The 12,979-nt window shown below is 51.1% G+C and overlaps 2 protein-coding genes across 3 annotated transcripts in view; one reads left to right on the top strand and one right to left on the bottom strand.

Moving 5' to 3' along the window:
- The window catches only part of LOC115080850 (coiled-coil domain-containing protein 106-like), a 65,307-nt gene that overhangs the window by 20,548 nt on the left and 31,780 nt on the right, over positions 1-12,979 (top strand). The gene's annotated exons all lie outside the window — the stretch shown is intronic.
- Positions 8,301-12,833, bottom strand: LOC115080852 (endothelial zinc finger protein induced by tumor necrosis factor alpha-like). Of its 2 annotated transcripts, none has more exons than XM_029585300.1 (2): positions 12,737-12,833; positions 8,301-10,925 (listed from the first exon to the last, which is right to left on the bottom strand). In XM_029585300.1, exon 2 carries the CDS (start codon positions 10,825-10,827, stop codon positions 8,650-8,652), a length of 2,178 nt encoding a protein of 725 aa, XP_029441160.1. In that variant the 5' UTR covers positions 10,828-10,925; positions 12,737-12,833; the 3' UTR covers positions 8,301-8,649. The 2 variants fall into 2 exon arrangements, with proteins under 2 accessions (XP_029441160.1, XP_029441161.1); XM_029585301.1 differs by having other exon boundaries at positions 12,724-12,814.

The raw sequence follows: 12,979 nt of genomic DNA, 5'->3' as shown, positions 1-12,979 counted from the left end.
ATACTACCTTAGGTAAAAAAAGATGGTACAGTCCGTAATGAAATTCCTGTATCAGAAATTCTAAGAAAAGACTCTCTGCAAGATAAGGCCTGCAACTCTGAAATTCTACGAGCTGAAGAAATGGCCACAAGAAACACCACCTTCAATGTGAGATCCTTCAAAGTCACATGATTAAGGGGTTCAAAGGGAGCTGAACACAGAGCCCTAAGAACCAAATTCAAACTCCAAGCAGGACAAGGATTCCGAAATGGAGGACGTAGATGTTGCGCACCTTTGAGAAAACGCACTACATCCGGATGCGCAGCCAAGGATAATCCCTGAACCTTACCACGAAAACATCCAAGGGCTGCCACTTGTACCCATAAGGAACTACAGGACAAACCCTTGGCTAATCCATCTTGAAAAAAAGATAAAATATTGGATACAGAAGAGTGAACTGGATCTACTTGATGTCATTACACCAAGATTCAAAAACCTTCCACACCCTTGCATAAGCCAAAGATGTAGAAGGTTTTCTAGAACGCAATAAAGTAGTCACTACAGCATCTGAATAACCTTTATTCTTTAACAGACGCCTCTCAAAAGCCATGCCACTAGAGAGAAGCGTTCGACCTCTTCCAAACAAACCGGACCCTGAGACAGAAGGCACGGAAGATCTCGAAATCGAAGGGGACCGTGCAGTGCTAGTCTGACCAGGTCTGCGAACCACGGACGGCGTGGCCACTCCGGAGCCACTAAGACAATGTTGACTTGTTGAACTTCTATCAGACGCAGAACCTTGCTGATCAGAGGCCAGGGAGGGAACACGTAGAGAAGAACATCCCTTGGCCAAGGACGTACCAGAGCATCTACTCCTTCCTCTCCTCTTTCCCTCCTGCGGCTGAAGAACAGAGGGGCTTTGGCATTCTGAAATGTGGCCATGAGATCCATTGCCGGAGTGGACCATCTGTTGCTTATCATTTAATAGGCTTCCTCGCACAGTTCCCACTTGCCTGGGTCGAGATGATGCCGACTGAAAAAGTCAGCTTGAATGTTGTCCACCCCGGCAATGTGTAAGGCTGCGATGCTGAGCAGATGTTGCTCCGCCCAGGCGATCAGCTGTTGATGTACGCTACCATGGTTGCATTGTCGGAAAGAACCCGTACCGACTTCCCGCAAAGGAGAGGTTGAAGAGCAATTAAGGCTAAACTCTGGTCTCTAAAAGATTGATCAACCACTGCGCTTCCTCTTCGGACCACTGACCCTGAACAGATGTATTCTGACATACCGCTCCCCAGCCTGAAAGACTGGCGTTGGTAGTGACCACAGTCCATTCCGGAATCTCTAGCGGTACACGTCGTTGCAGATTCGCTGTCTGTAACCACCAATCTAGGCTGGAACGAACAGTCTCTGTAAGAGGAAGGTGGTATAGTTCTGAAACCAGATTCCAGCGTGAAAGCAATGCAGACTGAAGTGGTCTCATGTGCGCAAAGGCCCAGGGAACCAACTCCAGAGTAGAGGTCATTGAACCTAAAACTATCAAGTAATCCCGCACACAAGGAATAGGAATAGACTGTAAGTTTCGAATTTGTGATTGAAGCTTGAGAAGGCGATGCTCCAGAAGGAACACTATCCCTTGAAGAGTGTCGAACCATGCACCCAAAAACTCCAGAGATTGGGAAGGTAATAGGTGACTCTTGTCTTTGTTGATCACCCAGCATAGAGACTGCAAAAGGCTGATTACCCTGTTGATTGTATAACAACAAAGAGATTCCGACTTCGCTCGAATCAACCAGTCGTCCAGGTACGGATGTACCAACAGGCCCTCCTTCCTGAGTTGAGCGGCCACCACAACCATTATCTTGGTAAATGTTCTGGGAGCTGTGGCTAATCCAAATGGGAGAGCCCTGAATTGATAATGTTGCCCTAGAATGCAAAACCTGAGAAACTTCTGATGATCGGATCAAATGCCGATATGAAGATAAGCTTCGGTGTGGTCGAGAGATGCTAGAAATTCTCCTCTGTGAACCGAAGCTATGACAGAGTGAAGAGTCTCCATCCGGAACTATGGAATCCTTAGACAACGGTTGACCCTTTTGAGATCGAGAATGGGACGAAAGGTTCCTTCCTTTTTGGGAACGAAGAAAATTGAATGACGACCTTTCCGATGATCTGATGTTGGAACTGGACTATAGCTCCTAGGTCGCTTAAACGCTGTAGCAAGTCTTGGATAGAACCCATTGATCCAACATACATCTGGCCCATTCTCCGTAAAACAGAGACAGCCTGCCCCCTATGACGGGAACCGGAGAAAGGACCGGCCTTATCTCATTGGACAGACTTTGTGCCTCCTGAGACTTGGGAAGTTCCAGGTCTACCAAAGCGGCGGCCACGAAAGGACCGAGACCAATTCTGTTGTCTACCTGAAGACTGTTTAGCTGGAGGAGCCGACGGACGAGAAGAACGAAATCTTTTGTTAGACCGAAAACGAGAGCGAGATGAAAAAGAGCTTCTAGGTCTAGGACGGTCCTCTGGCAATTTGTGAATCTTATTTTCCCCTAGGGACAAAATTAAATCTTCCAATTCCTTACCAAATAATAATTTTCCCTTAAAGGGTAAAGCCCCTAATTGAGCTTTGGAGGATGCGTCTGCGGACCAATTCCTCAACCAGAGAAGTCTGCGAGCCGATACAGAAGCAACGATAGAGCGAGCCGAGATCCTAATGAGATCATATAAAGCATCTGCACTATAAGCAACTGTAGCTTCCAGTCTACCAGCCTGAGCAACTTCCTCTTCAGAGAGGGAAGAATTGTTTTGTAAAGCCTGGACCCATCTTAGAAACATAGAAACATAGAAATGACGGCAGAAGAAGACCAAACGGCCCATCCAGTCTGCCCAGCAAGCTCGCAAAGCCAAGCTACTACAATTGGCCACCCGCACACCAAGAGCAGAAACCTCAAAAATTCGCTTAAGCCGAACCTCCAGCTTACGATCTTGGAGATCTTTAAGAGCCGTAGCCCCAGTTACTGGAATAGTTGTTTTCTTAGTGACGGCTGAAACAGCGGCATCCACCTTAAGAAATGTTCAAATTTCCAAAGCTTCCTCGGGTAATGGGTACAATTTTTCCATGGCTCGTGCTACCTTAAGCCCCAACTCAGGAGTATCCCACACCCGGTATATAAGGTCAGTGAGAGAAAGATGAAATGATGTCGTGGGACCTTTAAGGCCAGCAACACGGGGTCAACGCCACCCATCCGAGAATCCTTCACTGGAGCCTCGAGACCCAATTTCAGTAAAATTGCTGGAATTAAGGGACTAACTTCCTCTCTTCTAAACAGGCGGACTACTTTGGTGTCATCCCCATCCACAACATGAGGGTCTGAACTAATACTCAAAGCAGCGTCTTCATTTAAATCCCCCTCCAGCAAGGACTTGTCCGGGATAGGTAAGAGCCATGCTCAGAATTATCTGAAGAAGAAAAAATTGTCTGATCCGGACCTGGACGAAGGGGACACTTCGAAGCTGACCCCACTCCCAAATCCATGGAACTAGCCCTTTTAGAGGAACGTGGCTTTAACCTCTGTTCAGATGAGAGACTCTTATGTCTCTTATGAAATTTCTTAGATTTGTAAGCTTTGCAAAGAAAACGAAGAAAATCCCCTGAAAAGGCAGGAGAAGAGGAAGAAGAATCTGAGATCTCCTCCAGGCTTTCAGCCGATAAATATGGCCCTGTTTCGCGCGGCTTGTCCCCCCCAGGGACCGCCGGCTGCGGCGACAGCGGAGGCGGGTCAGAAGCACCCGGAATAGCTTGTTGTGTCGTCACTCAACGTAGACAGGAGTGCCTCAGTTCAGCACTGCAGCGAAATGAGTCCGGGGCAGGAGAGCAGCTGGGCCGAGGTTTTGGGGCCGAGCGAAGTGGCCAAGTCCCTTTAGTTATCGGAAAACTTGATGAGCCTTCCCCCCCACGGGGAGACAGGATGAACAGAGACTCTCCCTGGAGAGACGAGCAAGTGCATCTCCACAAGCACAGCAGGCCGCGCCGTGCGACATTATAAAGAAAAAACGGCGCAAAATAAAAAGTATGAAATAAACTAAAAGAAACCCCGGTGAAAAACAAAGGCACGGGCCCACCGAACACCAAAAGGTAAGTAAACAACGATTCAGCTGTGAAGAATTATTTTTATTTTTATTTTTTACCTGACCGAAACGCCGCAGCCTCCAGGAGCTGCTCCAAGTAGGGTGAGTGAGCCGGACCCCCCTCGGTATCACCCCTGCCAGGAGTGGTTGCTGGGTTCAAAACCTCCCCAACTCCGGCAGCCTCAAAAACCAGGAGGGATAGTCCTCCCAGGACTTGGCAACCTCCCGGGAGGCAGTGAAACGGCTGTGAAGAAAAATAAAACCTTTTTTTTTTTTTTTTTTTTTAATAACTTAAATGAAAAGAACAGGCTCTCTTCAAAAGAAAAAGAAAGTCTTCAAAAAATTAACTCCTAAACTACCTGACTAAAAAATAACAAACTACCACAGATTGCAGGGGTTAGGAACCTCCACCTCTGCTGGGAGACCGAGAAATACTGATGGACTGCAGGTGGTGCTCCAGGGTATACGTCAGAGTCATTAGAATGACTTCTCTGCCTCCCTCTGCTGGGTTGGTGACATAACCCAGGGTCTGGACTGATCCAGGTACGTACAGGGAAAGTTCTTTAGTACAGCGCACAATTAAGCTCTGGAATTCATTGCCGGAGGATGTGGTTAGTGCAGTTAGTGTAGCTGGGTTTAAAAAAGATTTGGATAAAGTTCTTGGAGGAGAAGTCCATTCTCTGCTATTAAGCAAGTTGACTTAGAAAATAGCCACTGCTATTACTAGCAACAGTAACATGGAATAGACTTAGTTTTTGGGTACTTGCCAGGTTCTTATGGCCTGGATTGGCCACTGTTGGAAACAGGATGCTGGGCTTGATGGACCCTTGCTGGGACCCAGTATGGCAAGTTTTTACGATATTGTTTCCAAAGATCCATGGACTAGACAGTGTAACAGGTGGTCACTTACCTGGAAAGAGATGGGAACAATATCCTGGCTGGGAGGGCACTGGATGTATAGAACTTCCCAGCGTTTCAAAAATCACATTTCTGCCCCGGGGACCCAGGCGATGACTTTTATAATGAAATCCAGATTCCGAGTTGAGATCGGTTCCTTTAGAAGCCGAGTGGCTCTGGATTTTGTCTCCTCTCAGCCATCGGTCTCACACACACACACAAAAAAAAAAAAGTGCAGTCTATGGCAAAACTGTGCTGGTCTCCATTGACTTTACATTTCTTGCTCGCATGGACTGTTTGGGCTTGAAAGTGCTTTGTTTTGGGAGATATTTACATTTTGCTCACTTTTGTGTCCGGGGAACCTACAAATCACTGCAGGAGGGGAGCTTGAGGTTGGACCTGACTCAGCAGCGCTTGCATTGGTTATCCTGAGAGAGATTGTGCCTGGCACCCACACTACCCTGCTTTTCCTAATTGCATTTTACAAAATAATTCTATATATTTTTTACTGTACTGTTTTGTTTTTCTTGGCACAATCTGACAGAGGGTGGCAGCTTGAAGAGTCAAAAAGCCGCCCTGTTGCTTTTTGCTGCCAAGGTAGAGCGGCATCATCTCAAACTGCACCCCCTCTGTGCCAGCTCCGCTGCATAATAAACAACCAGATGGAAATCTTGAGAGGGGGGGGGGAGTGTTAAATAAATAACATTTTTAATTCACTTGTTTTCCATCGAAAAGTGTTGTATGAGTGCTAGACCTGCCTGCTCAGTGGCTTGCAGCTCCACAAAAGCAGAGTCCTGCCCTGCCCCAGACGTCGCTGAGCCAGCCCGAACGCAGCTTGACCTTCAGCAGCCACTGCCACTCTGCAGGACCCTTCTCCTTCTAAAAGAGTAATTGAGCACCTGTTGCTTTGGGCTGCAAAAACCTCAAGCCGTCCTCTGGGGGAATCTGCTTAAAACAGTTCCAGTCCTAGAACAGTGGAGACGGCCTGTGGTTATTCTGCAGCTTGCAAAAAGTTGGCATCTTTGGCTCCAGAACTGGGTTTGCAGCAAGCCCTTCCCTTCTCTCCCCCCCCCCCAGAAATAATGTGGAGCCCGGTGGCACGTTACAGACTGAGGAGATTCAGCGAGGCCTACGTCTCCGCGCTGACTCTGCCAAAGTGGACTATGGTTCACAAAAGGTTGGTGAATCTCACGCCTGGAAGATGCCACCATGTGAGTTTTATCCCCTGAATCTGTCTTGCCAAATTATTTGAGAGTGGTTCAGCATCAAAGGAGGCTGATCTATACTGTGGGCGAGCCCGGTCGTCCACTCACCTTTGGGATCTTGGACAGAAACCAGCCCCAACTCTTGCTGTCTTATCGTCCTGCCGTTTGTTCCGGGGAAAGCTTAGATCATCCACCTGATTACACATTTCATCCCCCCCCCCCCAGTTCCAAGGGGCCCGTTTGTAACCACCGGGCCCCCTCCTGCCCAGTATCAGACGTTTTGAGGGGAAAAATATTCACCCGCCACAGGCTTCCAGTCTCGGTCATCCCTCCCCTTCAATTTTCAATCTTCTCTCCTACAGCCAGTTACAATCGCTGGCTGAGAGAGGAGACGTGCAAGTTTAATTACTTAAAAGCCCATCAACCCCCACCTCCACCAGCACCTCTCGTGGGTTTTGGTGACCGCCTTCCCCCAGATCGGTGGGCAAAGCAAAAAGGGCTTCCTTGCGTTTGCTTCCTCTAGAAGGAGCAGGCAGGGGGAACCACAGCCGGGTCTGGTTTCAAGATCTCCACCCTGCATCTGCCTATGCTGCCTCGCTTCCATACTCGGGGTAGGGATCCAGAAGACAAGGCCCCTGTGTGGCTCTTGGCCAGAGTCCGCCAGCCATGCCCCTTTGGTGTACCATAAGCCCTTATCGGATGCATGGGGGCGTGAAGCAGACTCCGCATCGCTGGGCGCCTTCGGCCACCGTACGCATCCTGGAGTGCCTTATCGCAATTGACAGCAGTTTGGACCTCTCTCTAGCAGCAAAAGCATTTTGAGTAGGGAGGGCACGGACAGGAATTGACCAGGTTAGACCGTTTCCCCCACTGTCCACCTACCCCCCCCCCCCCCCCAATCGCTGGAACAAAAACGACACAGGACAAGTGAAATGCCTTTGTGCAATTAAATATAATTACCATCGCCTTGTTCTTTGCACAGTTATTAACATTTTTTTTACTTTAATCCCCCCCCCCCCATATAAAAAAATTTTTTTTAAACTAAAATAAAACAAAAGAAGAACAGAATTCAATATTGGCTGTCAAAGAGCAAGTCTTCACTATACTGAAGTTTCAAAGAATTTGATTTCCTGACGTTGAGGGGCCAGAAACGGCCACGGGTTACAGCAGGGGGGGGGGGGGGGGGGGCGGTGAGGCAGAGTTTGGAAAGGCTCAATGGGCAGTGATAAAACTGAGCGACGAGTCGTGGCAGAGCGGGGGATCAGAACTGGGGCACAGGGAGGGCCAACGCAGTGCTTTACTGAGGTGGTGGGGGCCTGGGGTGACTGGCAGCTCAGGACTCCAATTCCCAGGATGCTGTAGGGGGGTCATGTCAGCCCACAACCGTGACCTTGCAGCGTTCGGGGAAGAGCCCTGCCGCACGGCCCTCGGCCGAGGACGGTTGCTGCACTGAATGAGCCAACAAGCCGAGGTACAGGGGACACAAAAATTACAGGAAGAGGCAGATCCCCCAAGAAGTCTAGACTTAATGCAGCTGGCTTGAAATCCGTACTGGAACACGTGCTAGCGTGACCTCTGAACAAACGTGTGTGCGTGTGAGCACGTGCCGCAGGGATAGAGGCTACACATCGGGAGAAACACGAGGCAACTCCCAATCTCCTCCCCTTTCCACAGAACAAATAAAGCTTCCCCGCTGCCTTCCCGTAACCCACCAATTCTCTATACAACCCACGATGGCCTAACAGGTGTGGGTGTCCGTCACCCCCCCCCCCCCCCCCCCATCATCCCCATCCCATTATGGTCCAAGCAACTCAGCCTTAATCCGGGGTGTCCTTCGGCAGGAAGGAGGTTCAAGCCCCTTTCCTATAGATCAGATGCTCTTAATCTGCCAGTGGAAGTACTGGTTTCCTGTGGACCTCTGGTTTCTCCAATATCCTGCTTGGAAAGTGTTCCTTCCGTGCCGTTCATTTCTGTGCGATTCCTAAGGCTGGCATCTGACGGGAGTGGCTCCCTCAAAATTGAATGAGATGAGAGCGAAAAGGCAAAAAAAAAAAAAAGGACTACAGTCAAACCAAACCCCCCCCCCCCCCTGGCTACGCTGCCCCCTCCCCACCCCTGCTCAGTCACTGTGGCTTGTTGGACACAGACTCCAACCTCCACCCCTAATTCTCAGGTGCATCTTTAGCCTGCATGTACACCTAACTGCCTGGGCAACCACTTTTCTTAAATGGAGGATCACCCTCCCTCTAGACGTCAGCGACAACCCCCCTCGTAAAGTAGCAACATTTCTCCACCACTAGCCAGAGTCATCCAACCTTCCCGTCTGCAGCCTGGGAGGGCCATCCCTGTAGTACTTAAAACGCCGGGCCTTCCCTTAAAAAACAAAAAAAAGGGGGGGGTGACCGGAAAAAGGTGTAGTGTGGGCCCCCCCTCAGCCAAGAGGGCCATGGACAGCCCTCATGTGCTGGGTGGCCTGGTGCTTCTCCTGGAAGGCCTTGCCACACACGGAGCAGCGGTGGGGCCGCTCCCCGGAGTGGACACGCTTGTGCTTGGAGAAGTTGGAAGAGTTGTTGAACCTCTTGTAGCAGACGCCACACTGGAAGGGCTTCTCGCCGGTGTGGATCCGCTGGTGGGTGGAGAGCGCAGAGGACTGGGTGAAACTCTTCCCGCAGACCCCGCAGTGGAAGGGCCTCTCCCCCGTGTGCACCCGCAGGTGCTCCTTCAGGTCCGTCGCCCTCTTGAAGCGTTTTGAGCACACAAAGCATATGTAAGGCTTGCCTTCCTCCGGGCCCAGCTGAGGGATCAAAAGCTCTTTAAGTTTCTTTGAGATCTTGCTGGCTTCTGGACACTCCAGAGTCCCTTGGGTCCCTGATCTCTCCTCCGCCATCTTCCTGGGAGGAGTGCAGATTTTCTTGGTACCTACCAGATTCTTCTGACTGTTGCATCTCTGCTGTCGGGCGTGGATGGATCCCTCATTACCACCAGTCGCTGGGTTGCCAGGAAGGCAAAAGAAAATCCTCTTGACTTTCTCCCCACTTGACGTTTTCCTTGCCAAAGCATTGCCCTCTACAAGGGATATTGCTTTTTCCTTACACTGGAGCCTGCACTTTGCTTGGTCTCTTTGGGTCGATGGGAACTGCCAACTCTTGTTGGCCACTTGCCAATCTGTCGTTTCATGGCTGTTATCCTGCTTCTTTGGGTCATGCGGGGCAGGAGGCCACGGGCAGGCACCATTCCCCTGTCTGTTTGTCAGGGAAACATTCAGCTGTTGCCCGAGGTGACCTTCCAAGATGTCCTTGGACGTACACTTCCAGTCCTCTGCTGAGCTGCCAAATCTCCGCTCCTCCTTGGCTGCTGGATACCCAGGACTTCTCCTAGCACTATATTTGAACTCTGTACCCCGGGATCTCCATGCTGGTCCCCTCCCCTGGTAACTCCCTTTGTCTCTTATAAGCCACTTGGGAAACAATGCATTATGGGACACGGACACCAGCTCCACACTGGAGAAGTCACCGTGTCCTTGAGTTGAGATCTTTCTCGCCCCCGTCCCATCTCCTTTATCTGTTAACTCTTTCAGCAGTGCGCTGTCCAAATCGGGAGCCTGGCCTTTGAGAGAAGACAAAGGAGCAGCTTGTAGGTGTGACCCTCCTATGTTTTTGCTCCGAAGGGGCTGCTTCTGTTGGGGAGCATCCCTCCCTGGTCTTTCCGGGATTTGGTGGTGTCGCAGAACCTTCCGGAACACGTGAATGCGCTGGTGCTTCTTGAAGTTGGAGCAGTTGTTGAAACTCTTGCCGCAGGTATCACAGCGAAAGGGCTTCTCCCCGGTGTGGATCCGCACGTGGCCCGTCAGCACGGAGGACTGGGTGAAGCTCTTGCCGCACACGCCACAGCGGTACGGGCGCTCCCCCGTGTGGATCCGCTCGTGGTCCCTCAGGTCTGACGAACGCTTGAAAGTCTTTGCGCAGAAGGAGCAGCCATGAGGCTTCTCTGCCGAGCTGCCCACCATGGACAGCCTCGCTTCCTCCTCCTCCTCCCGGCCGTGCAGTCGCCAATGCTTCACAAAGCTTGAGGCATCCTTGAAGACCTTCCCACAGGCACTGCAGCGGTAGGGATGGTCTCCAGCGTGGGTTCGCAAATGAATGACCAGCGAGGATGCCTGCATGAAGGCACTGGTGCAGTGGCTGCAGCGGTAAGGGCGCTCCCCCGTGTGCACGTTGTAGTGGTCCTTCAGGCTGGACGAGCACCGAAATTTTTGGCCACATATTTGGCACTGGCAGTGGCTCTGGGCACTGTGGGTCTGCTCGTGGAACATCAGCTCTGAGACGTAGCGGAAGGCTGCCAGGCAGAAGGTACAACAAAACTCGCCATTGCCACCAGCAGAGATAGGCGACACGGGCCAGTCTCCAGCTTCGGCTAGTTCCGCCTTTACCTTCACCACCTGGATCTCAATGACCTCCTCTTTCTCCTGACTCTTGGGCTGCTGTCGCCTTGTAGCTGGTGGACCCACCCCGTCCTTCTGCGGCCCATGCAGCTTGGCTTGGCTTTCAGGGCCTCTGGAAGTGGTTCGGAGACTGGCTCCCTTGTCTTTGTCGCTATACCTGCTGTGCATGCTATAGTCATTGACCAAATGGTGTTCTTCTGTCCACCCAAGACCATCTAAGGAGTTTGACAGAGGGAAAGACCTGCGTCATGTACCGCATCAGTTTCCTGAGGAGCAGAGACAAAAAGGCAGAAAAAAAACAGGAGGTCATTCATGGGACCGGAGCTTCAGTCACTTTACATATATGTGAGGTTAGAGAGGGCTGGGCGTATCTATTTACTACACGAGAGGGATAAGGCCCCCTGAAACCCCCTCCCAGTTTATCATCATCTGTCCAGGCTACAGACTGTACCTATAATATTCACATCCCCATTACCAGCACGCTTTAAATCATAAAACTGGCCAGACTGGCACGATCCCCTATAAACTCAAATGCAGGTAGTCAGTTGGCTTCTGATATGCTTCCAGTTTTACTGTTAACTTGGGCTGATTACTGCCCCTGCTTTTCCCCTTCTGTCCCTCAGCAGTTCCTGTATCTTGGTTATTGCCCCTACCTCTCTCTCTCCCCCCCCCCCCAAACAGTTCCTGTATCTCTGATTATTGCCCCTGCTTTTCCCCAGCCTGAACCCCCCCTCTCTCTCCCCTCAGCAGTTCCTGTATCTCTGGTTATTGCCCCTGCTTTTCCCCAGCCTGACCCCCTCTCTCTCCCTTCAGCAGTTCCTGTATCTCTGATTATTGCCCCTGCTTTTCCCCAGCCTGACCCCCCCTCTCTCTCCCCTCAGCAGTTCCTGTATCTCTGGTTATTGCCCCTGCTTTTCCCCAGCCTGACCCCCTCTCTCTCCCCCCTCAGCAGTTCCTGTATCTCTGGTTATTGCCCCTGCTTTTCCCCAGCCTGACCCCCTCTCTCTCCCCTCAGCAGTTCCTGTATCTCTGCTTATTGCCCCTGCTTTTCCCCTATCCTTCTCCCTCTGTCCCCCCTCAGCAGTTCCTGTATCTCTGGTTATTGCCCCTGCTTTTCCCCAGCCTGGCCCTCTCTCCCCCCTCAGCAGTTCCTGTATCTCTGCTTATTGCCCCTGCTTTTCATCTCCCTGCCCCCCCCCTCTCTCTCTCTCCCCCCTCAGCAGTTCCTGTATCTCTGGTTATTGCCCCTGCTTTTCCCCAGCCTGACCCCCTCTCTCTCCCCTCAGCAGTTCCTGTATCTCTGCTTATTGCCCCTGCTTTTCCCCTATCCTTCTCCCTCTCTCCCCCCTCAGCAGTTCCTGTATCTCTGGTTATTGCCCCTGCTTTTCCCCAGCCTGGCCCTCTCTCTCCCTTCAGCAGTTCTTTCTCTGTTTAAGGAAGAATTGCTGCTATTAAAGCATGCAGGGAAACAAGGCATGGGTCACTGGCTTCCCCAGAGCAGACACGCCACCATCCAAGCAGAAATCCTGCTCGAGTAGTATCCAGAGTATAATTAAAGGTACAATTACATTTTACACCATCTTCACAACTAGGAACCCAAAGCAGTCTACATCACAGATGAAAATACAATAAAACAAATCAATGCAAAATATTCCCTAATGTACACTACACATTAAAAACATAAAATCATATCCAGCACACATCCCCAGAACTACTTCTCCCCGTCCACGTTCTGAACGCAAGCGTCTTTTGTTCTTTAATCCAGGCAAATCCGGGAGTAGCGAAAGGAGAATCAGTCTTTGCCCAGAGATTTGCAAAGGGAGGAGGAGGAGAAAGCACCAGAAAGCAAACTGGCCCAGTCACAGCAACAATTACAAAGAGACCACAGCCAGGCAGCGCTCCGGGCCGCCGCAAGCAGAACCCCATGCTTCTGCACTCAGAACCAACACGAAATTCTTTATAGTGCTGCTAAGCATATGCAGCGCTATGCGGACACCTCCCCCAACCATAGAGAGAGAAGCCGGAAAGTAAAAACTTGTCCTCCCCCTGCCCATGCATGCTCACCCCTTTCTTTTACCTGGCCCAGTCTCCCCAGCTTGCAGCGGCCAGGAAGGAAGTGGTGGAGGAGGATCCCTCCCCCCCTTCCTGAGAGAGAGGAGTTTCTCTCCTCCCAAGCCCCCCTCTCTGTCTCTCCTCCCCACCCCCCCCCCACCACAGGCAAACTTTCAGGCCAGCGCAGGCCGGCGGCAGCTCCTTTGTAAGGGCTCGGCCATCTTTAAAAGGCGCGTCCCACGCTTTCCAACCTTCCCTTTAAGAGAGG

Source organism: Rhinatrema bivittatum, chromosome 19 (assembly GCF_901001135.1).
Source record: "Rhinatrema bivittatum chromosome 19, aRhiBiv1.1, whole genome shotgun sequence".
NCBI lineage: Eukaryota > Metazoa > Chordata > Amphibia > Gymnophiona > Rhinatrematidae > Rhinatrema > Rhinatrema bivittatum.
Note: the sequence above shows the minus strand (reverse complement) of the source record. Positions and strands in the feature narration are given on the sequence as shown.

Bases quoted from the DNA above. Each gene is read 5' to 3' on its own strand.
- LOC115080852 (XM_029585300.1), bottom strand. From the start codon at position 10,827: ATGCACAGCAGGTATAGCGACAAAGACAAGGGAGCCAGTCTCCGAACC.